Below are 21,707 nucleotides of genomic sequence, written 5' to 3' on the forward strand. Positions count from 1 at the left end.
GTAATCCATTTATTTCCAGGAATTTATCAATGTCCATTTCATTCTGCTTTTCTTGTGTGTATAGTTGTTTAAAATACCTCTGGAAGCACCTTCTAATTTCAACTGGATTCTGTATATTCTTTCCTTCCACTTCCAGATTTGTAATAGTATTTAGTTTTTGTCTTTTTTTCAATTGCCAAGCCAGCAGTTTCCCACACTTATTTGCCGATTCAAATGTCTTTTGTCTCATCTGTTTAATCTTCCATTCTATTTCCTGGTTCATCAATTTCATATATTGTACTTGGTAAAGCTTTATTTCTTTTAAGATCTCCTGGGACTTTGGTTTCGCCCTCAGTTTCTTCTCTCCTTCCTTTATTTTTTCCAAAATTTTATCTTTTTTCTCATTTTGCCTTTTCTTCTTAATTGCATTCTGTTGTATCAAAAAACCTCTCATTACGGCTTTACTTGCGTCCCAGATTACTCTTTTTTCCACTGAAGTGTTCATATTTATCTTGAAGTAATCTTTCAAAGTTTTTTGGGCCTTTTTGATGAATTCATCATTCCTAAACAAAGAGTCATTCATCCTCCATCTGAAGGATCCAGTTGGCATTAATTTCATTTCCATCTTCACCGCATTATGGTCAGAGCTGGTCTTTGGGCAAATTTCAGCCTTGCTGATCTTTGGAGCCAGTCCTCTAGTTACCCAGATTTGGTCGATTCTTGTCCATGTCATTTTTGCCTCCGAGAAGAAAGTTCCCTCTCTTCCCAGAGGATTCTTCATTCTCCAAATGTCAATTAAGTCCAAATTATCAGTCATGTCAAAAAATGTTTTTGGTAGTCTTCCATCCTTGGTGATTGTTTGTCTTTGCGCCTTATCCATATTCGTAGATACGACACCATTCATGTCTCCCATCAAAATCATATTGTAATCCATATAGTCCATCAAGATTTCATGTAACTTTTTGAAGAATTCCAATTTCCCTTCATTTGGTGCATAGATACCTATCACCAAAAACCTATCTCCTTGTAGTTGGATTTCAATTGCTACCAGTCTTCCTTGTTCATCTTTGAAGATAAATTTAGGTGACAGGTTCTCCTTTGCATAGAGAACCACTCTTTTTTTAACTTTATCTGATGAAATAAATTCTTGACCTAATTTCTTGTTGCTTAATAATTTCCTGTGTAACCTTGTCACATGCGTTTCTTGTAAGCAAATTAAGTCCAATTGCTCTTTTTTCAATAAATGAAACACTCATCGCCTTTTCTCCGAAATGTTGAGGCCATGGACATTCCAACTCAGGGCCTGCAGTGTCATCCTGTGGCTACTTTGGTACTCCCCCAACTGCCCCCAGATCTTGTTCCTCTTCTGTTGGTGGTAACGTTAGCTCCTTATCGGGGGGGCCCAATCCAAAAGACAATGATGAAATGTCCAAGGTATCCAAAGTATCTTTTTTGGGTGATGGTCTCTTCCGTACTCTTTGCTCCAATCCTCTGTCTGGTGACCCTCTTTCCAGTGATGTTGGCTCTTTTCCGATTCCCTTCTGTAGGTCTTCTTCGTGGTTGTGCAAAAACTTTATTTTATCCTCTAGTGATCTTATCTTTATTTTTCTTCCTTTAAAACTAAAAGATAGGCCTTGAGGAAATTCCCACCGAAAGTTGATTCTGTTCCTTCTCAGCAGTTCAACCAAATCTCTGAAGTTAAATCTCAAATCTAAAATATATTTGGGAATATCTTTAAATATCTCCACTCTAAATTTGTGTATTGTCAAGGCCTCCTCGTAATGCCAACTCAAAATTTTATCCCTCTCTTCCTTCGATCTGAGTGTAATCAAACAGTCTCTTATTCTGTTCTTCTCCTTCTTCCCTCCTTTTCCCAGTCTAAAGGCTCTCACAATTTTAAACTCCTCTTTTTGTAGGTCCCGATTCCAGAAGGCTGCAAATTCCTCTGTGAGAAAGTCTATCAAGGAGTCTTTTTCTAGTTCAGGTACTCCCCGGATTCTCAAATTTATCTGTTTCTCCTTGAGCTCAAACATAGAAAGCATCTGCTTCTGGTCATGTACTTGTTTCCACACATCCAGGACCTCTATTTCCAATTGTGCTACTTTCGCTTCCACCGTAACAATCTTTTCCTTAGCTTCCTCTGCAGTCTGCCTAGTTGAGTTAGATTCCTTAACTAGTGTCTCAATAGCTTCTGTGTTAGAATTAACTTTTTGTTCCAAACTTTTTATACTTTGTGTATTTTGGTCCAATTTTTGTGAATTTTGGTCCAATTTTTTATTCATTTGTTCCAAAGAATTATTAATTTTGCTTAAAACAAGAGCCCAATATTCTTCCAAGGGCATTCCTCCTTTTGATTTAGTATACATTGACACAGCTGCAGAGGGAACAGGGGGGCCAGATGTAGAGGCTCTCCGGAAGGTCCTGCCGGATCTAGTTGTCTTTTCCTGTAATGAGTCTATTTTTTCCTTCCCATCTGCCATAACACTCAAGGCTCTCAAGGTCAGGTACAATTCCCAGGGTTTTGTCTTTAAAACTGGAAAATTCCACTCCTTATAACAGTTTCAAACAGTTTCAAAGTCCTCCTCTAGAGGGAGGTAGTTGTTGTTTATCTTATATTAGTCCAAAGTATCCTTTTCTTTTTCTTTTTCTCTTTAAAGTTACTCTAGCAAGTTATACCAGTATGTTTAGTATCAAACTTTAATTCAGAAACATAGTTGAAACTTTTAAGTCAAGAGAAAATAATTGAAACAATGTTTCACTCACTGACAGTCAAATAGTCTATTCGCAGTCAATGCGGAGCTCCACAATACAGCAATTTTAATGGCTGCCGTTCCCAGGTTCCGAGCAGTGAAAAGTTAACTTTTACCCTCTTTTTCTGCAGGGAAATAATGTCCAGAAATCCCCCCCTTTTCCCCTGCAGCCAAGGGGGGGGGTTCGCTAATTTTATACTGAAGATTTAGATGTCAAAAGCAGTCTTTCAGGCTTTAGTTTAAAACTCCTTGCTTCCCACTATTTACAAAGAAGGGAAGGTGGACTTCCTGTTTTACGCCTCCCCCGTTCGTGGCCAAATTCAGCTTGTTAAAAATCCAATTCCTTCACTTTACTCACAGGTAGTTACTTTAGATCCAAATGTCCATAGGAAAAAGGTCAGCGCTCCCCGGCAATGGCTGTGCGGCTTCACTCCGTGAAAGTAACATTCAGTTCGCAGCACCGCGCCGCTCACCCCACTTCGCTCCGGAGCCCTTAAAAAGAATTCCCCACGAGTAGGGGGGCGCTCCAGGTGCCCTGCCGAACCCCCACGTTCCCAGGCTTCTTCCACCTGGGATTTCTGACGGGTCCCCGCCTTCGCCGTGGCGGGCGACCCAGTTTTCACAGAGCTAGTTCCTCCGCTTAGAGGAGCTCCGCCATTAGCCGCTGGCGCTGTCCCCGGAAGTCCTTTGTCATGCAGTTAAGTCATTCCTGCACAATTGTTTTCAAGGAAGTTTTCTCCAAAGCTGCTGTGATTGCCAGAAAAGAAAAAGTTTAAGCTGCTTGGGATACACAGACATATACACATATATAATATGTATAATCCACAATTTCTTTGCACCAACATCTTAACATCATCACACGGTAAAAGCTGATAACGCGGATTCTACATGACTCTGTGTGACGAATAAGCCAGCCCTGCAAGACCCTCACACTCTAGGAATGGCTCCTTCTCTGTTCTGCCTGCCTTAGTTTGATACATGATAGAACAAATATTCAGATGTCAGTCATTGGTTCTGCCAAGTTTTCATGGCAGGGTGTGTGTGCGCGCGTGTTCATGCGTATGCGCAGCAGATGATTCCCTTTGCTTCTTAGACCAGTGAGTATGCCAGCTCAAAAACCTCCTCGAGAGGGTCAGGCAATACCACATGAGCATTTCAGGCCTTGGGCTTAGCCTTCCTTGCTGGCCTGATGGGCTGCCATGTAGTTCCCACCTTTGGCCAAAGGTTGGCACTGGCATGCAGAACCACCTAGGTCCTGATGTTTAGCTGATCTGAAAAGTCACAACGGGCCATGGGGAAGAGGAGAGATTTCTTAACTGAGAGCCAGCCCACCCATGAAGCATCTGTCTTAGGTGGTAGGTGCAAGAGGCAGCACTCTGCCTGCTCCACTGCTTCTGTCGCCACCAGAACACCCCCCTCACCAGGTTTCGACGAGAGGGAGGTGGTCCAATGCACAGCATTGCCACTCGTCTTCCCCCCTCTGGGGTAGAGAACTCAAGAGCAAGGGCTTGTGGAACACTGCGTGTGGGTCTGGCAGAGGGCAGCCCATTTATGTGGTGAAATGGGACGGGCCACCCCTGCCTTAACTGCATAACCTGATGATTCTCTTTCTTTGTCAGGCATTTGAGCTGGCTACTGGCGATTACCTCTTTGAACCACACTCAGGCGAGGACTATACCAGGGATGAAGGTAAAGAGCTCTCACTGGTTGAGGATGCTGTGTATGAGGCCTGCCTAGCCGGCTGGGCTCAAATCTCTCTGTGCTCTAATCTGGAGACATTGTTGATGCCAGAATTTCACAACAGGCCTGCTGGAACTCTGGAGGGGTGCGGAGGGGGGAGAGACTGGGTCACGCAGGCCCTGATGTTCCCTCCTCTTTTCCTTTCCAGATCATATTGCCCACATTGTTGAGTTACTAGGCGATATCCCTCCACACTTTGCTCTTTCCGGGCGCTATTCGCGCGAGTACTTCAACAGGAGAGGTAAGTTAGGGAATGTCGCCTCTCTGGGTTGAGAGGATGTCGTTCCAAGCGGATGCTTCTGCAACACATCCGTATCACGCTCAAAGGCTGTCAGGAGGAATTGTGAGGGGTGGGGAGAGCATGTGTGTAAGAGAAGTTGACAACAGGAAACTGAAGGAACTGTGTGATCGTGACCACTGGAAGGAAAGAAGCCGTTCAGGCAGCTGAGATTTTGGCCAGGAGAAAACCAGGTTTGTGGTGAAACCTAAGGCTGGGAACGTGTCAACATTTCTGGGGGGTCATTAATAGGTTCTGCCTACCCTGCCTATGGTAAATGTCATGAAGGTCACAGCCTTTGTTGTCTGGGGTGTCCAGAATCAGGCTACCTGCATGCACAAGCAGCCCCTTCCCCAAGTGGGTGGTCGTTTAAGTGCAGCCCACATTCTCCATTCCAAGTAATGTGGAACAACTTTTGTTCATTGGAGCTTGCCCAGCTTCTCAGTGGGTTGTACTCTGCACTTTCACTCTGTCTGTCACCCACACCTTCCACTTCTGGCAGCCACTTCACCTCGTCTTCTTTAGCTAGACAAGGTTCACAGGTTTCAGGTGGGCACCTACAAACAGCCACGGACAGCTAGTCTTTTGTCCTTCTTCATTAGGATGCAGGAATGTTTGCTGCATTGCAGAACTCTGTGGTCCCTCAACCTTTGTCATCAGTACTAAGAGTATCTGGGTAGTGATTTGGGACTGTTGTTGTTTCTTCATGCCTTTTTTGCTGTGTCCACCTGTCTGTTCTTTTTCTCTCATTCAATGAATGTGGCCACTGATGATGTTGAGGACCTTTAGGTGGAGGAGAGGTCTATCAGTGGTAGCTAAATGGAGCCTCAGAGTACAAGATGCTGAGTCAATAGAGCTGCTACCTTCATGCCCTGCTTTGGGGCACCTTTTTTAGCTGCTATGGGAAAATGAATGAGCACTACATCGGAGGAAGCTCCTACAAGTTTAGCCAGCTTCTACTAATTGCATACCTTTCCTGCTCCACAGAGAGAAACAGCACGAAGGCCTACAAAGGATACAGGATCTAGACATTTACTGCACACTCTCAGTTTATTGCATAATAAATGCCCGTTTTGATCATATTAATGCTTTCACTTCTGGGAGGCTGGGCCTCCCCCCAAGAGATGCAGTGTGGGTGTGCTGTCAGTTATACAGCAGCAGGGTGGGATTAATAGCATAACTACCACCACTCTGGGCAATCTTTCCCACACCAAGCACCTCTATGACAATATATGAAGAGGTAAAATGTGATGATTGGGGCTTATGCAGGATGATCCCAGGCCCACATTGCATGTTCTTTTCAGAACAGGTGTATGTTCTCCATCTAGTCAGTCTAACTTTGGAACAGGTGGCTGGCCTGGAATGGGATTGTACGCTGCAATCTCAGGAGCATAGAAGCTGAATGTGGCTTTGGGCATCATGTTCCACTTCCTGAGGTGAAAGTTTCTAGCCCTTGTACTGTGACAACACAGCTTTCGAGTGTGTGAGCAATGCCTGTTGAATATGATGCCCACTGTTCAATAACTCTTTGCCTATCCCCATGACTAGCCAGGCCCAGAAGTAATTTCACAAAATAAGAGATAAACCAGGCACGAGTTTGGTTTTCCTTGGTGCAGAATTTTCATTTCATTTTACTTTCCTCCAGCGCAAAGTACACACAGCCCTAGATGGGGCCTCTCCACCAACCTTGCCCTTTTTGTCCTCCTTCCTTCCCCAGGGGAACTGCGCCACATTAAGAATCTCAAGCACTGGGGCCTGTACGAGGTCCTGGTGGAGAAATATGAGTGGCCCCTCGAGCAAGCAGCCCAGTTCACGGACTTCCTCTTGCCCATGATGGAGTACATCCCAGAAGAACGCACTACAGCCTCCCAGTGCCTGGAGCATCCGTGGCTCAACTCTTAAGGCCAGGCAGAAGTCCAGACGGACTGGTTGCTTGAAGGAAGCAGTCCTCTCGCCTGCACAAGATTTCCCTGGCACGGACCTGGTCCCATCACTGGAGTTGACGGGCAGGGGGGAAGGCTGTCTCCCCCAGCTCCTCCCCTAAGTGGACTGCATTGCAGGACTGGAGGCAGTCCAGTCACAGTGGGGAAGGGGGAACTGTAAAGCAGGACTGGAACTCAGGAGCCAGGTTCACTCTGTGGTCATTTCTGAAGCACAGCCAGAAGATTCCCACAACCCCTGCTGACTCTTTTCCTAGAAGTTGCCTTCTTGGGAGGTCTCCATGGCCACCATCTCCATGTACCCTTGACTGATGTGGTTTGACTTTTAAGAATTCATTGTGGTACTTCCTTGCCAGTTTCTCCCCCTGCCCTCTGCTCCCCATCGTTTCTAACTGGTGGGCAAAGAGAGTGGCTGTGAAGCTCCCAGCATGTGTGGGTTTGAGAGAGGCTCAGTATGTGAGCAGTGTGAATGATGAAAAGGAAGAAGTGCGTCGATGTTCTAGCAAGAAAGCTGGGAAGGGCAGCTCTTTATGTGGTGGCAGAGAGACGCGGCAGGTCCTGGCTGGTGCCCCTACCCTGTCCAAATTTCCATGCCAATGAATTGCAGGAAAAGTGACAATGAATGTGTGCAAAGTGACATGACCGTGGCCTGGAGGTCCAGCCGTGGCACTCTTTGGAGGGAATGAGAGAAGGTAGCTGATGCAGGAAGCAGTAGAAATGTATAGGCCGTGGAGGTGAAAGAATTCGTTTTTCTGGCTTGGCTGTCAGCACCTGATGTCTCTGCACTTCACAGGCATTTGCAGGCAGGTTTCTGCCAGCAACTTTGTGGTTAAGAGTTGAATAAATGGGCCCCTCCTCTACCCCAAGAGTCCTTTGTGAGTCCTTTCCCCTGCTGCCTAGGCATGGGTCATGGCCCTTAACATGCTTTACTTTAGCCAGGAGTTGCTCACAAATTTGGTATTCTAAGAATCTCAGAAGTTTTTTAAACAAACAAGTTTCTAACCCTTGTCATTGCTAAGGAAAGATTTTTGCAAAGGGAAAGTCTCTAAGGGCAGCTTTCAAAGGCTGGGATTTTTTTGTATGTTGTGAAGTCTCTTCTCTCCCATTTCTAATTGTCTTTTAGTTCTATTTTGCCACAGTTTCCTTTTTCACTCCAGTTTGAGGTGAATGGGAATCATACTGAATTTTACCCACTACCCTAGCTGGTGGGAGAAAGCAGGCTAGCTGTGTGTGTCTTTACCCACCAACTACTCCCCACAATGCGTATTTTGGAATGGCTGGCATTGTTGCTCTCTCAAACTGCTACTACAGCTCCCGCTCTCCCCCCCCCCCAACGTTTCCTGACACTTTTGCTACCTGTGGTCAGTTTTCATTATTATAAGGCAGAGTGTAGCTGCTCCAAAAAGCTTGACACTGTTCCAAGCTACTTTTGTGCCTTTAGGAAGAAGCTTATCTACTGTTCGTGATGAAAGATTGAATGGTGTGGGAGTGCCCCTGTAGCATTTTCCCCAAAACATTTTGGGTTCAGAAAAGGAGGAACCACAACCAGAGGAAAGACACAGAACAGGAGGAGGAAAAAGATGTGTGGAGCTCGGCTTAAACCCAAAGTCCCAAGTTCTGATGCCTGTCCCATGGCTATAGCACTGGAACCCAGAGTTGTGGTTGGCTCTTGCATACTGCAGCCTCATACTATAAACAGGGAGGTGGTGTTGGGGAAGCCTCCTAGGTATGGCAGACAACTGGTCACAGTGCTGCCCAAGACTGGTGTCTTTAAACCAAAGTTGTGGTGCAAAAGAACTGGGCATAGGGAGAGGGAAGCAATACTGTTGCCTTGCACTGCAGTCTCTGGAACAAGAAACCCTGCCCTTGCATTACGGTGTTGCCCATGTTGGGGAGTGTGTGTGTGTTTGTGTGTGTGTTTTGAAGGCCCTTCTACTGTTCCAGGGATTTGAGTTCAAGACTTTTCATTAAAATGTTTGCAATAGCCTCTGCCTCCTCCTCCTCCTTTCTAAGAACAAAGTTGGGTTTAGGAAGACCACACTGGAGGAGAACCTCTTGAGGATCAGGTTCTCAACTCCTGTGAAGGGAAAGGGGTTAGAGTTACTCCCTCTAAGGAAAGTTGTTCTTCTACTTCCCTTCTGGGATTGATATCTTGGGTGTGCAGTGCTATGGAGGGAGGGTGGTGGTGGTAAAAGTTCACACTGCCACAAAGTAGAATGGAAGTTCAGAACAAAACTCACCTTGAGAAATATCAGCCCCGTGTTGTAAAAGAAAAAGCAAACTTAGAAGGTTCCCAATACACCAGGGATGGGGAGCCTCTCCCAGCCCAGGGCCACACACACTTCCAAGGGCTGGGCTGGAAGCAGCGCTAGGAGTCAGAGGCAAAGTTGACAGAGCAACTGATTTGACTCTTACCTTAGGTGGACTGTCACCTACTGCACCTGTGTGAAGTCAGAGGTTTCTACATACACACCTCTACAGCCAGACACACGAGCCATTTTTGCAGTTCCAAGGACACATTCCATCTGGGCAAAAGCACTCAAGGACACAGAGCAGGTCCGGTACGGGATGTAGCCTGGTGGAGAGTTCTGGAGGACTAGAGTGCCACATCCAGCCTGTGGGTCTGAAATTTACCACACCTAAGACAGCTCAACAAGGTCTGCATGAACCTAACCATTTACCAGGAGGCTGCTTTCTGTATAGACCTCTCCTGCCCTGGAGTGCATGTTTCTAGTCCCTGACTGTAAAGATGGGATTTTAAGTCTAGGCAGTGCTTGATTGGGAGCAAAGCATTAGTGGGCTGCAGCTCTTTAGTGCTCCCCACTGCTAGCAGCAGCAGAAGTCATATGCTGCTTGCAGAATTTAGCTTTTATATCACCATTCTCTTTGGCATTCACAAAATCCATTGAAAATTGTGTCTTTCTGTACTGTGTTGGAACAAAGGGATGTGCAGCTGTAGCCACAGGAAAACCCGCTTCTTTAAAAACTGACACAATCTTAGATTCCAGTCTGCCGGTGCCATGGTGGTAGGTTATACTGCAGGAAGCAGCCAGCTCTCTTCCCTAACTAGGGGAGTCTGGCCCTTGTATTTGGCTGCTGCCTTAGCCAGTCCTTGATTGTAAGTCACCAGGATCCTTCCCTACGATCAAAACCATGCTCCATAGCCCCAAACTTCCCTCTCCCCTGCTGCTCTCTCTCACCACACCATTAATCCACTTAGCTGTGCTTATCTACTAGTTAGCCTAAAAGCAGGAGACACAGAGACATGATAGGCCTCACATTTCCATTTATTTCCCTTTCGTGAGGTGGGTATGAATTGCCATCTTACACACTATATACAGAAGATGGGAGTTTGTGCTTGGCTAGTTCACAATGGAACAGTCTGTTCTAGTCACAGGCAGTAGTTGCTCCGGCCTCCTTCAGGCAGACATGAGGGGTATTTGTTTCAGTTGCAGCTCAAACAGCTATTGAGCCTGGTTCCTTGGCTTCAGAATGTCACTAAAAAACAACAGGCAAAGGTAAAAAGAATTGAATGGCAAAGCTAGCTACACAGACTTAGAACTACTTATATTTCATTCTGCCCAACCTCACACTGGTTAATCACTAAAATTCCCATTTTGTAAAGAGGCAAAGCCTAAGGCAAGGACAAGGGAAGTTTAAAACTGCTCGGCTTCAGTTGCAGGAGGATCCTTTGTGTCCACGCAGCCCCTAAATTCTGCTGTTACCAGTGCCCCCTAAGCCCCTGCCCTTCCTTCTCCTGCCTTACATCCAATCCCTAAAGGCAGAAGCTGCTCAGTAAGGACAAGCAAGTACAATCATACAAAAACACTGGTATGATTACATTGGTCTGCACTTTATCAAAATCTTATAACTTCCCTTCCTCACCTTCCACTTCAACGCTCCCCCCCCCCTTTGAGAGCTGCAAACCTGTCACCTTCCTACCCAACTCACCTGTGCCAGGTTCGGGTTAGATTTTTTGATCTGTTGCAGGATGGACTGAACAGCCGCTGAGGTTGTACCCTGGCCCCCAATATCTGGTGTGTGAGTCTGGAGAGGAAAAATAAAGAAAAAAGCTGTATTAAGCCACCTTCACTCACAACCGCCCCTTCACAGTCTTCAGTTTAGTTAACTAGCAGTCTTCAAACTTTTGAGAGTCAAAAACCCCCTTCAGCCCAAACATGCATTTTGGGACCTTCATTTTTTTACTGTTTAATTTATCTGTAAACACTGTTGCAAGCCACTCGAACATTTGGTGTATCTGCACTGCAATTATCCCTTTGTCCCAGCAAAACACTGGAAACTGCAGTTCCCAAAGGGATGGGCGGGCTAGAGATATCACCAAGTTAAAAACTATTTCCCATGGCATCCACAAATGAAAATGCCAAATAGGCAACAGACGTTTGTAGTGAAGATGGGCTACCTACTCAAAGTGTAAGGACAGTTACCAAGGGAGACCCACATGCAGACGCATACATACATGCTGTGGTTGTGCACATATGATGGTGCACTCTTGGAAACCTGTGGCTCTTGACCAATTGAAGGGATAGACTATTCCGCCCAACCCTCTTTCCACAATGCCACCAACTTGATACTTCTGCTCCCCCACTGTACCAACTGACACAAGCTTCTTCATTTACTTCTCACTACAAGTCCCTGCGTTGCTGTACAAGTCATGGCCATGTTCTCTGATCCAACTGCACCCCCAGTAGAGCACATGGACTATCCTTGTCATGCCTTAGGGATCTTTAGAGACTCATGGGCCCAATGGCTGCATCCTTCACACTTGCTCTAGGAATCATTTAGACCCGCACCCTAAAAGCCTGACTTGGATTGGCAAGTCACATTTTGGGTGCCCTCCGAAACAAACAAGAAATCAATCTGAGATATTTGACAATGGTTTTTAAGTCCTCTGCTGGTATGTACAGACTCAAGAAGAACACCCAGTAGCTAACAGCCCATATCCCCAATTCTCTTGATAGGCCATTGGCCTGGGAAGGGAATAAACAACTCACTTCTGCTTCGTCCATAGAGGCCAGAACTGCCTTGCGGATAATTGATGCATGGTTGTGCAGTCTGCAATGAACAACAGAGTGAAGTGGTGAGAAACAGCAGCACAAATGCAGTCTCTCCCCCCCCCCCCCATTATGATGGAAGAATCTGCCACTGAGACAAACATTTCATTTTTGTCTCACACTTTCCCCAAGACGATCAGGTAAGTGTGCAGTAGCTCCCACATTTTAGATACATCTCTCCACCTAGTGTCACCCAATAATTTAGTGGCTGAGTAGATATTTGAACTTGGGAATGCCTAGAGCAGGCTTTGTTCCCCCCAGATGTTGCTGAACTACAACTCCCATCAGCCATTGCAAGCACCGTCAGGGATGATGATGGCAACATCTGGAGGGCCAAAGGTTCCACACCCCCATCTTAGAGGCTAACCCACTATGCCACATTGGCTCTCATAGTTGGGAAATGGGGAAACAATTGCAGCAGTTTTATTAGGCAGTGGCGGCAGCAGCTGAGAAAGGGAAAGGGGTATGCGCACGTACTTCAGGTGGTCCAGCATCATGCAGCTGGCGAGCAGCATGGCTGTGGGGTTGGCAATGTTCTTGCCAGCAATGCTCTTGCCAGTATTGCGTGTGGCCTGAAGAGAGAGAAAAGAGAGAGAAGGCATTGAGAGAGCAGGCTATATTGTCTGAGGGAGCAAGAGGGTTTCCAAAATGAAAGAAACCAACATAGAATAATGGAGAGGCAAAGATACAAGTGGCCTGTTTTTTTCCTTGTGTGTTCTGCTCTCTTCCGTCTCCCTCAGTTTTCTTCCAGGCGATGCTTATTGGAGAGATCCTGGTGCTCAGGCCTATCTGGAAGCCAGAGCCTCTGCCTTAGGAGCCCTTTCTCACTCCGTCAAGTAGCATTCCTGCCCTCGGTGTTTCTTCATCTCAACCCCACTTTACCGGAGCCTGACATCTACCACCCTCTCAAAAACTCACCGTTTCAAAAACTGCATAATCACGCCCGTAATTGGCACCTGGCACCAGGCCCGGGCCCCCAACCAGTCCAGCACAGACGTTGTTGACAATGTTGCCGTAGAGGTTAGGCATAACCATGACATCAAACTGCTGTGGACGGGACACCAGCTAGGAAAATCAGAGACAGCAGTGAGTGTAAAGGTGAGAGTAGTGATTCATGTCCCCTCCTCTCCCCACCCATCCCAACAGTGATGAAGTTTCAGGTCTGCCTGGAAGCTTTCATAAAAGCACTCCTAATTTAAACAATTTCTCTGAATGATCTGCAAAAGTCACATATTCTAAACAGAAAGTTACATTATTAGCCAACTTGTTTTCCCTCCAAAGTAAATCCTGAGAAATGTCTTCCGTTTCCTTTATAACAATTGCTTTGACTATTACAAAACTTGACATTTCCAGTTCTCGTGATTCTATTTAAAACAAACAAACAAAACAAAAAACCCCAAAGTTATGCTTGTGGGCACAAAATGCTGGGACTGACTCCTGTGCATGTTTAATCCATGTGAATGGATTAAGGTGGTAATCTGAAAGCGATTTACGGTGGCAATCCCTGAACAGCAGTGCCAAAGAGAATGAAGAACACAAAGATTTGAGCTGTCTACAAAGAAGACTCAGGTGTCCTGTGTTTGAAATGGCAGCTAGACATAAAACCAGAACATCCAAGTACCTGCATAGTAGTGTTGTCGACAATCATGCTCTCAAATGTGATGTTTGGGAAGCCAGCTGCCACCTCTTTGCAACACTGCAGGAAAAGGCCATCACCCAGCTTCCTAATATGGGAGAAAAAGAGGGGAAATATCAGCCAGAGCTGCAGCAAAGACACCACAAACTGTAGAGGCAGCAAATGTTTGTGGTATTCCTGAACAAGAGCAGAAAGGTCTCTGATGCTAGCGTACAGTCAGGCCTGTATAGTCTACCTCTTTCACACAGAACAGAAACCTGATCCTTGACTTGGCAGCCTAGGAATAAAATTTCACGGCACAATAGCCTGATTTGCAGGGTGCATAAATAAGAATTGAGGCATCTCCTACTGGGCACAAGTTGTGGCACACTTTACACCACTGAGCCAGAAAACCACCACCCCCCAGCTACACCCATTCCTGCTCCCACACATGTACGCTGAAGAAAGGCCTACATGTTCCCTAACGTACATGATGTTTGCCTTGTGGACGGCGGTCACCTTCTTGCGCCCAGCTTCATGCGCCAGCTTGAAGGCGTATTCTGCGATGCGCAGCGACTTGGTCCTTGTGATGATCTTCAGGCTCTCCACTACACCAGAGACGCTCTGGAGGGGGCAGGGGCAGAACAGGCAAAATCAAAACTCCTAGTTTCTACCTCTAGCTCAGTTGGGACTGGGTGGGAAATGATGTCCTACTTGGAAAGATTACTGCAATCCTTGGAGGGATTGCCAGTTTTAGGAAACCAACTTTCTGCTTGTGGTTTTCCCCTATGATGTACAGTGGTGCCCCGCAAGACGAAATTAATTCGTTCCGCAATTTTTGTCGTCTAGCAAATTTTTCATCTTGCGAAGCACGAAATCCCATAGGAATGCATTGAAAATCAATTAATGCGTTCCTATGGTCAAAAAAAGTCCAAACAAAGCCAAATTTGGTACAACAACAGTTTATTAACTGCTCTTTAAAGTCACACATACTGTAAAGAGCAGTTCAAAAATTGAAGGGAAAATAAATTAACTTTATAAACAAAACATGTCTTTGTTTTTAGACAAAGAAAACAAAGTCGCGAGACGTTTTCGTCTTGCGAAGCAAGCCCATAGGGAAATTCGTCTTGCGAGGCAAATCGAAAACGGAAAAACCTTTCGTCTAGCGAGTTTTTTGTCTTGCGAGGCATTCGTCTTGCGAGGTACCACTGTATCATAGAACCCTGGTTAGAGGCAATCTATTTAACTGAGCAAGAGCTGCAGGCTTCGCCTGTTTTTTCACATCCATACAAGACTAAGCAAATGTCTGTGAGTGAGTGAATATGCTAGTATGGAGGAGCTTTTACAGAGCCAGTCCCTGTGACTGAAAAAAGCCACTTGCCAACATCTTGGTTTTTGTCAGGAGGAACCATTTGGAAGTATGCAATCACAGGAAGGAATCCCTGGAATGGAAGGATGAGAGCCAGACTGAACCCCTGGACTGTCAGTTGCTGGCCACCATCCTACAATCTTTGACACCTCACTAAAAGGTCACTTGCCATATAGCAGGACTATCCCATCACCACTCAATCCTGATCATGATATGCCACAAGCAGAGAGTCAGTATGCTTTAGAAGGGAAGGGAAGGAAAGGAAAGAAAAAAGCCCACCTGGAGAGGAAACAGCACTGCCCCAATGCAAACAGGGTTGAGGAGGGAGGGGGATTTGGGGAGAAATAAAGAGGGCAAAAGTGGTTGCCTCTGCCAATTAGCACCTCGTGCTCCAGGCTGCTGTATTCTCCCTCCGTGTTCTCTCGGACTATGAGTATGTCAATGTCATGGTGCCTGGTTGCCACTCCTCGAAGGCTCTTGCAGTGAATCAGATTAGCAAACAGATCCAGATTTGTGCTGTGGAATCAGAGAAGGAAAGGAAAAGGTCACATGGCACAGATTCTACTCAGAATAACAACTGTTGTGATTCTGTGTACTTCAGAAAGCACAATTGTTCCTTTTGCCCCAGATCCACTTTCTCCCTACTTTCGCCAATTGCCTTAACAAGAGTATCGTTTTGCTAGGAGAGATGAACCTCATATGCTATGGATGATGACCAACCCACATCATTGGAAATGAGATTCTGTGGCACACCTGGATGGGAGCAGGAGGGCTGATGGGTCTGGCTGTGATGCAGGGTCACACTCAACCAGCAAGAATGCTGCCGCTTGCTTTTCCAATGTGCTTCCCAGCTCAGCAGACCAGAAGCAAAACCACACCAAGGAACAGAGGGCAGAGCTGCATATAATGTGTGGGTACTAGAGTAACACGTCAGTCCTGTGACTTGTGGCATCACTATGGGAAGCAATACAGAAATTAAGACTACTGGCCTCATTTACATACTTCCTTCCACTTCCACTATTTTTTTTAAAGCCTCTAGACAGGGGTAGCAAATGGAAATGAATGGTTGTATACGGACTAAACCACACTCCCCACTCTTAGGGCTCTGCTTGGCAACTGGGCTAAGCCGCTCTCTCAACTCACCGCATTATGTTGTTCCGGGACTTGTGAGAAGGTGGTAAGTTATGGTTTGTCTCGATATTTCCTATAAAGCCAGGAAAAGAGAACCAGTTAATAAGCGGATCCACTCATTGGCCTTAGTAAACATAACACACCAATATGGGGCAATCTGAAAATTGCAGCTATATAAATTGTCCTCTTTCCTGAGGGGTTAGAAACAAACGTGGATAAAATATCAAGCCTGGGAAATCTGGATTCAGATTCCACAGCAGTCAGACATGTACTGAGAGGCTGTTAGTTTCAGTTCCTCCATCCACAAAATGGGAATAAGCAGCACCAGTTTTCCAGAGCTATCACAAGGATGCAATATTAGATATAGGTTTAAATGCAGCAGAGTATTGGACTATGACCTAAGAGATCAGGGTTAACTCCTCACTCAGCCATGAAGCTCACTGGGTAACCTTGGGCCAGTCACCATCTCTTAGCCTAACCTACCTCACAGGGTTGTTGTGGGGATGAAATGGGGAGGAGGAGAACCATGCACACCATTTTGAGCTCCTTGGAAGACAGAGATGGTATATAAATGTAATAAAAAATAAGCATCTTCAAATACTGTTAAGGCGAAACCTAGAATAGGCTCGTTTTGGACTGAAGAGGGAAGAAGGGAAGAAGGAAAGGGGACCAGATGAATCCAAAATGTGGCTTTGGAAAATAAGTGGATACTGGCCTTTACTAAGCCCATGCAGCCCAGTAAAACAAATCTGCCCTTTCCAACCGCCCCCTGAAAAGATACACAGGACACCCCTTTCTCCTCCTTTCGACTTCACTTTATGCAGAACTTGGCACAATTCTGCATGCTGTGAAAAGCAAAGGATCACCTTTGAGGGCTACACGGTTGCGCCGGATGGCCATGAGAGCATTCTGCATGTCCTCTTCAGATCCCTCTGAGCTGACCAGAACTTCCTCAAAGTCCACAGGCACAGTGGCATGCCTGGGGTAGAGAGAAGAGAAGGGTGGGGCAGTCAAGGTGAATTCCAGCCATGGCTTTGAGAGGCAAAAAGTGTCTATTAGTTAGCAGGACAGATCAGTGCACATAAGCAGGCCTTCTGGGTCTTATCCACAGCTCTGGAGAGGCACACAGAGAGGAAATTTGTACCTGAACACCTCCTTGACATGAAGCATAAGCTCCGGCCCAATCCCATCTCCAGGAATCATTGTCACAGTATGGCGTCCCCCATATTTGGCTGGTGGAGGCTGTGGAGAAAGAGGTGCAGGTTTAGGCAGTTTAGAACAAAATATTGCAAATCGTAATACTTTTGGCTAGGCCACACCCCTGCCCAGGAATCTTAGGAGGCCTTTGTTCTCAGTCACTACACATCCCTGCCGTGTTCATCTAGGCCAATGCCTTTCAGACAAGCCTCCAAAGAACCCTTTCCACACTGACATGCAGAGTCTGCCATGAAATGCCCCCACCCACACTGCAGAGGGTTCTGGGGCATTTTCTAAGTCACCCACTCAGTTTGCATGGAGTGCTTGGTCAGGCCTACTGGGCTTCACTGTCACCCCTTGCTAACTAGGGGGAGCAGCCTACACAAAGCATGGAAGGCAAACAAGCTGGTTCACTGTTATGGATCTTCCTTCCCTATAAGGAACCCCTGACAAGCTTCTGATGATCAGGAGAGCTTAAAAACAACAAGAGTATAGATTATTTGTTCAAAGTGAAGAATGAAACCCTGAGAGTCCTAGATCCCAGCCGGGTAACACCGGCTGCTCTATTCTAACCAGCAGACCACCCCATTCTCACCTCATTGTTTTAGCTTGCTACACTACATTCAACCAGCACTAAGGATTGTCATTATATCCTCAATTGCCTTGAATTTTAGCCACTCTGACCTTTGGTTTCCAGTGGTAAATATAGACACTAGTATCCCCAACCCTAGCTTATCAAACCCCATTCAGGAGACAGCGTTTCCAAAACCAAATTGAAGAAAGGTTTAAGCCCACTATTTCCAACTTGGGAGAGGAGGCTAACTTAGGACTAATGGTCCATATATTCTAGCTCAGTAGTGTCAGTCTTAGCAACCACCCTTTGCCAGTTACCATCCATCTTGGGACATTTGCAGCCTGGTGAATACTTGATAATTGGAATAGGAGACTTAAACCCATTGGCTGTAACTCCAAGTTTAAAATTGAAATGGTAGGAAAACTACTTACAATAATCTGTTGCTGTAGGCAATGTATCAGGAACAGATATGGGGAAGATAGGAAAGGAAAAAAAGAACAGGAGTTTCACAGGCAGCAGTGTAAAAAAAATTATTGTTAACCAAACATTTGCCAAGATCCTTCATCTAGCATTTTAACCAGCAGAATGCTTTACAATCTCTTATGTCCTTAGAGCCATTATAGTACGGCAATTTTAAAACAAATATGACCAGGATTCCAACACTCACGGACACCAGCTATAGTGAACAGGGAAGCCAGAGTGTATTAAGGACTACAAGACCAAACTTCCAAGGGTCCAGAAAGTATATCTGGTGCCTCTGAAATGTTATCCACTGATCTTTTTAATTTGTCCATGTATTTTGGAAAGTTAGTTGCTTGCTATGCATTTGGATACCTCTTTAAGATATCATAACCAAATTTTGCAGAACAGTTCGTGAATCAAGGAGCAGGTTTTCATCTATGTTGTGACAAATTGGATGCCATTTTGAATCAAGATAATGGACTGAACCCTGAAAACTGCACTGATTTTAACCACTGATTTTAAAAGGTACAAGGCTGTTAGTACCTTGTAATTTCCCTACACAGTTAATAAGTCAGAATTATTACTCCAACTGAACAAAGAGAAGACATGGAAAAGGCAGGTCAACATCGCAGAGCCCATTAAAACATCTTCCTCCAAGAGAAGAAACTGTCCTAGACTGCAACATTTTGTTTGCATACCAGATTTGATCCCAACTCCTCGGGTGCTCAATCAGTAAAAAGAATAGAAACCGATGTCAGATCAGGACCATTTACATTTCCCTTGTTGTAAATAAAAATATGCCCTTTTCCCTTATGGGGTATCCAAGAGCCCATACAGAGTCCTTACATAGGTTCCCTATTGGTAGGAGAAAATAACAGAGGCCAACCAGAGAATATTGAGAAGCAAAGCAGCTAGTAAGCTTGATCTTTATTGATCTGTTGCAACAGGGTGCTCCCCTCACACGCAGGAAAGGAGGAGGACCCAGAAAAATGCTGTGCAAGGGCTTATAAAGACTTTTGAAATTCCCATCCTGTAGATCAAGACCACCCCCCCAGAAACATCATACATACATCACAGAAGGGGTGTAACCTAAGACCACCCCTCAGATACATCACAGAAAAGCTGGTCTTAAAACAGAAATTTCAATATTATTTTTCTCTTATCCTTGTTTATTTCCTGTCTGGCAGGTTACTTGATTGGATTGCCTGAGGAGCCTGGCCAGTCTTTTGTAGTGATAAATACTTAGTTCCTGTCCATGTCACAGGCTCACACCTTATTCAAAAACAGACATACCCTTAAGACAGGATTTGTGAAGGAAAAGACAATGGGGAGGCTTTTCCATTTTGACCTTGCAGAGAAAACATCTGGTCAGTTTAGGAATCAAAATGGTTCCAGGTTGGTCTTCCTGTGCTGATCCATGTATGTGCGGTTATGAACATTACCATATATCTAAGACCAAATAATTCCTATCACACTCTTCCATCCATAGACAGCGGTCAGTGAATTTGTGGGGGAAATAATGTACAACAGAAGACAAGAGTGCCTCCCCTAACATCTCTCTGTGACAAAGGATAGCAAGCACGAGCAATACAAACCGAGGCCACATTCCTGCGACTGCCATCTGTTAGAGCCTGCACCTGTGAGGGAGAGACAAAAACAGTATAGGCTAAGGAAGGTGATTTGGGGAATCCAGAAATAAAGGATTCTTACAAGACAGGAATGAAACACTAGGTGTCCTGTCTGACTCTGTGAAATTCCAGGTTTGAGCGAGATCTTTCATTTACACCCCTTTGCCAGAAGCTAGAGATGGATATTTGCTCTGTCAAAGCGTTCTTGCTCAACTGTCCCATCAAATATGATCAAATATGTAATGCTAATGAAGGGTTCAAATCCACATTCAGCCATGAAGCTCCCTGGGTGACTGTGGGCCAACCTCTCAACCTCTCACAGGGCTGCTGTTGTGAGGCTAAATGGGGAGCAGCAGGAAAAGTGTGAACCACCTTGAGCTCCCTGGATGAAAGGTGGGGGATAAATGCAATTAATAAATAAGTCTGTATGAAAGCAATGGGTGGCAGTTATTCCAGACTCATTACTATGGAGGTTACTAATCATCATCATCAACAGAGCTGTTTCCTTTCCTTTAATTTCCTTGGTTGTGCTTTTAGACCTTTAATTCTCCTCTCCTAGTCTCATATCTATCGCCCAATCAAAATTATCTGCTACGCAACGAGTCCCAAAGGAAGCGCCCAATAAAAAACCTTTCCATAAGAGGCCAGCCAATGCGAAAGCATCATTCTCCTTTTGCCCCACCCACCGGCTGCCTTCTTAACCAATCGGAAACATGGCAACGGTTGCCCCAGCCCGCCCACCCACTCCCCTGAGAGGAAACCAAGGTAGCGGCGCCGGTTTCTCTTCACCTCCGGACAAGGTCATTGTCCACAACCGCAGTCGAAACCGTCGTCTTACCGAGCGGGACGCCAGCAAGGCTGGCCTCCACAGCTGCCTGCCAGTGTACAAAACTGCCGAAGCCGCCATCCTTGAATCTTCTGAGGGGGCGAATTAAGAGGAGTCTTATCCAGATACCGCGAGACCTGTGACGAAATCCCGTAAGAAACCGCGTCTTCCTGCACAAGCGGCGGCAAGAGGAGCGCATGCGCAGTAAAGTTGCTTTCGCCTGTCTCTTCCGACAGAGCTTGAGATCCTTATAATTCCCGGTGGATATTCTCCGGGATTCCTAGCATTCTCATTCGTACTTTGCAACCGTAAATAACTCACAGCTGCCATTTTATTAGTTATTAACCCAGCAGGTCGTAATGTCCAAAGGAAGGAGGGCTCGCAGTAGGCGCCAAACGAATAGAAATTCGTTTAATTATTCTGCTCTTCGTATAGTGTTGCTTTTTCTTATTTATGATTTCAGCTGAATGCAACGAGAGCTGCAATGCATCCTTAGTAAGAGTAGAACTGTGCAAGCAAGGACGTCTTAATAAAATTGCTCCTCGTTTCGGGGTTGAAGACTATACGGAAAGCCAGCAAGTTAAATGATACATACTGGACTTCAATGTGAATTAAGTCTTTGTTTTCTTTTTCTGCAAACTTTCGACAAAATTGCTTATTACAGCCACATTAATAAAACAACTATTACTCTTTTTCCCAAGCTGATTATTTTGAAGAATTCATTGAACTGGTTTACCTCATTATTACGGTACTGTAAAATAATATGTTTAGCATTTTACACCCCCGGTGACCCATTTTTTTTGTCACTCATGTACAGTACATGTTTTATTATTTATGTGTACAATGATAACAGAAATAGTATACAGTAGATAAAGATATAAAAAGAACTATGTTAACTGTATTTCGAAGTGCCAAGTAAGAGCGGAGGTCGATAGAGGCTTTGCAGCGCCTTCCCATGAATAAAGACCTTGAAAACTAGCACCACCTAACTCAAAAGCCACGGGCAATTCCACACTCAAAATACTGAAGCTATTATAACGATCAGCACTGACATGAGGATTGTGGTTGTTTTTAAGATCTCCCATCTAAAAAATTTCGGCAACAAATGTATGTTCAACTGCACGGGCTCCTCCTTCGCCCCTCTATC

General features: G+C 45.3%; 2 protein-coding genes and 1 long non-coding RNA gene across 5 annotated transcripts in view; 2 read left to right on the plus strand and 1 right to left on the minus strand.

The window, feature by feature from the left end:
- SRPK3 (SRSF protein kinase 3) overlaps window positions 1-8,670 on the plus strand; it is a 38,520-nt gene extending 29,850 nt beyond the window's left edge. For all 3 annotated transcript variants that reach the window (XM_081177309.1, XM_081177311.1, XM_081177310.1), the window contains 3 exons: window positions 4,349-4,418; window positions 4,618-4,710; window positions 6,464-8,670. In XM_081177309.1, coding sequence (XP_081033435.1) covers window positions 4,349-4,418; window positions 4,618-4,710; window positions 6,464-6,648 — 348 coding nt within the window. In that variant the 3' untranslated portion in view covers window positions 6,649-8,670. The remainder of the gene's footprint in view (window positions 1-4,348; window positions 4,419-4,617; window positions 4,711-6,463) is intronic.
- A 1,285-nt stretch (window positions 8,671-9,955) lies between these two features.
- On the minus strand, window positions 9,956-17,132 carry IDH3G (isocitrate dehydrogenase (NAD(+)) 3 non-catalytic subunit gamma). Its single transcript, XM_081177314.1, has 11 exons — window positions 17,018-17,132; window positions 16,740-16,852; window positions 15,886-15,946; window positions 15,126-15,258; window positions 13,864-13,997; window positions 13,380-13,482; window positions 12,677-12,823; window positions 12,236-12,330; window positions 11,699-11,759; window positions 10,638-10,733; window positions 9,956-10,184 (listed from the first exon to the last, which is right to left on the minus strand). The coding sequence occupies exons 1-11, from the start codon at window positions 17,074-17,076 to the stop codon at window positions 10,182-10,184; spliced, it is 1,005 nt and encodes a 334-aa protein (XP_081033440.1). The 5' UTR covers window positions 17,077-17,132; the 3' UTR covers window positions 9,956-10,181.
- A 3,442-nt stretch (window positions 17,133-20,574) lies between these two features.
- On the plus strand, window positions 20,575-21,255 carry LOC308577272. Its single transcript, XR_014003554.1, has 2 exons — window positions 20,575-20,712; window positions 21,024-21,255. It is a non-coding gene; the product is annotated as an uncharacterized lncRNA (long non-coding RNA).
- Window positions 21,256-21,707: the final 452 nt, after the last annotated feature.

This window comes from Podarcis bocagei (assembly GCF_964188305.1).
Source record: "Podarcis bocagei genome assembly, chromosome: 17".
Taxonomy (NCBI): domain Eukaryota; kingdom Metazoa; phylum Chordata; class Lepidosauria; order Squamata; family Lacertidae; genus Podarcis; species Podarcis bocagei.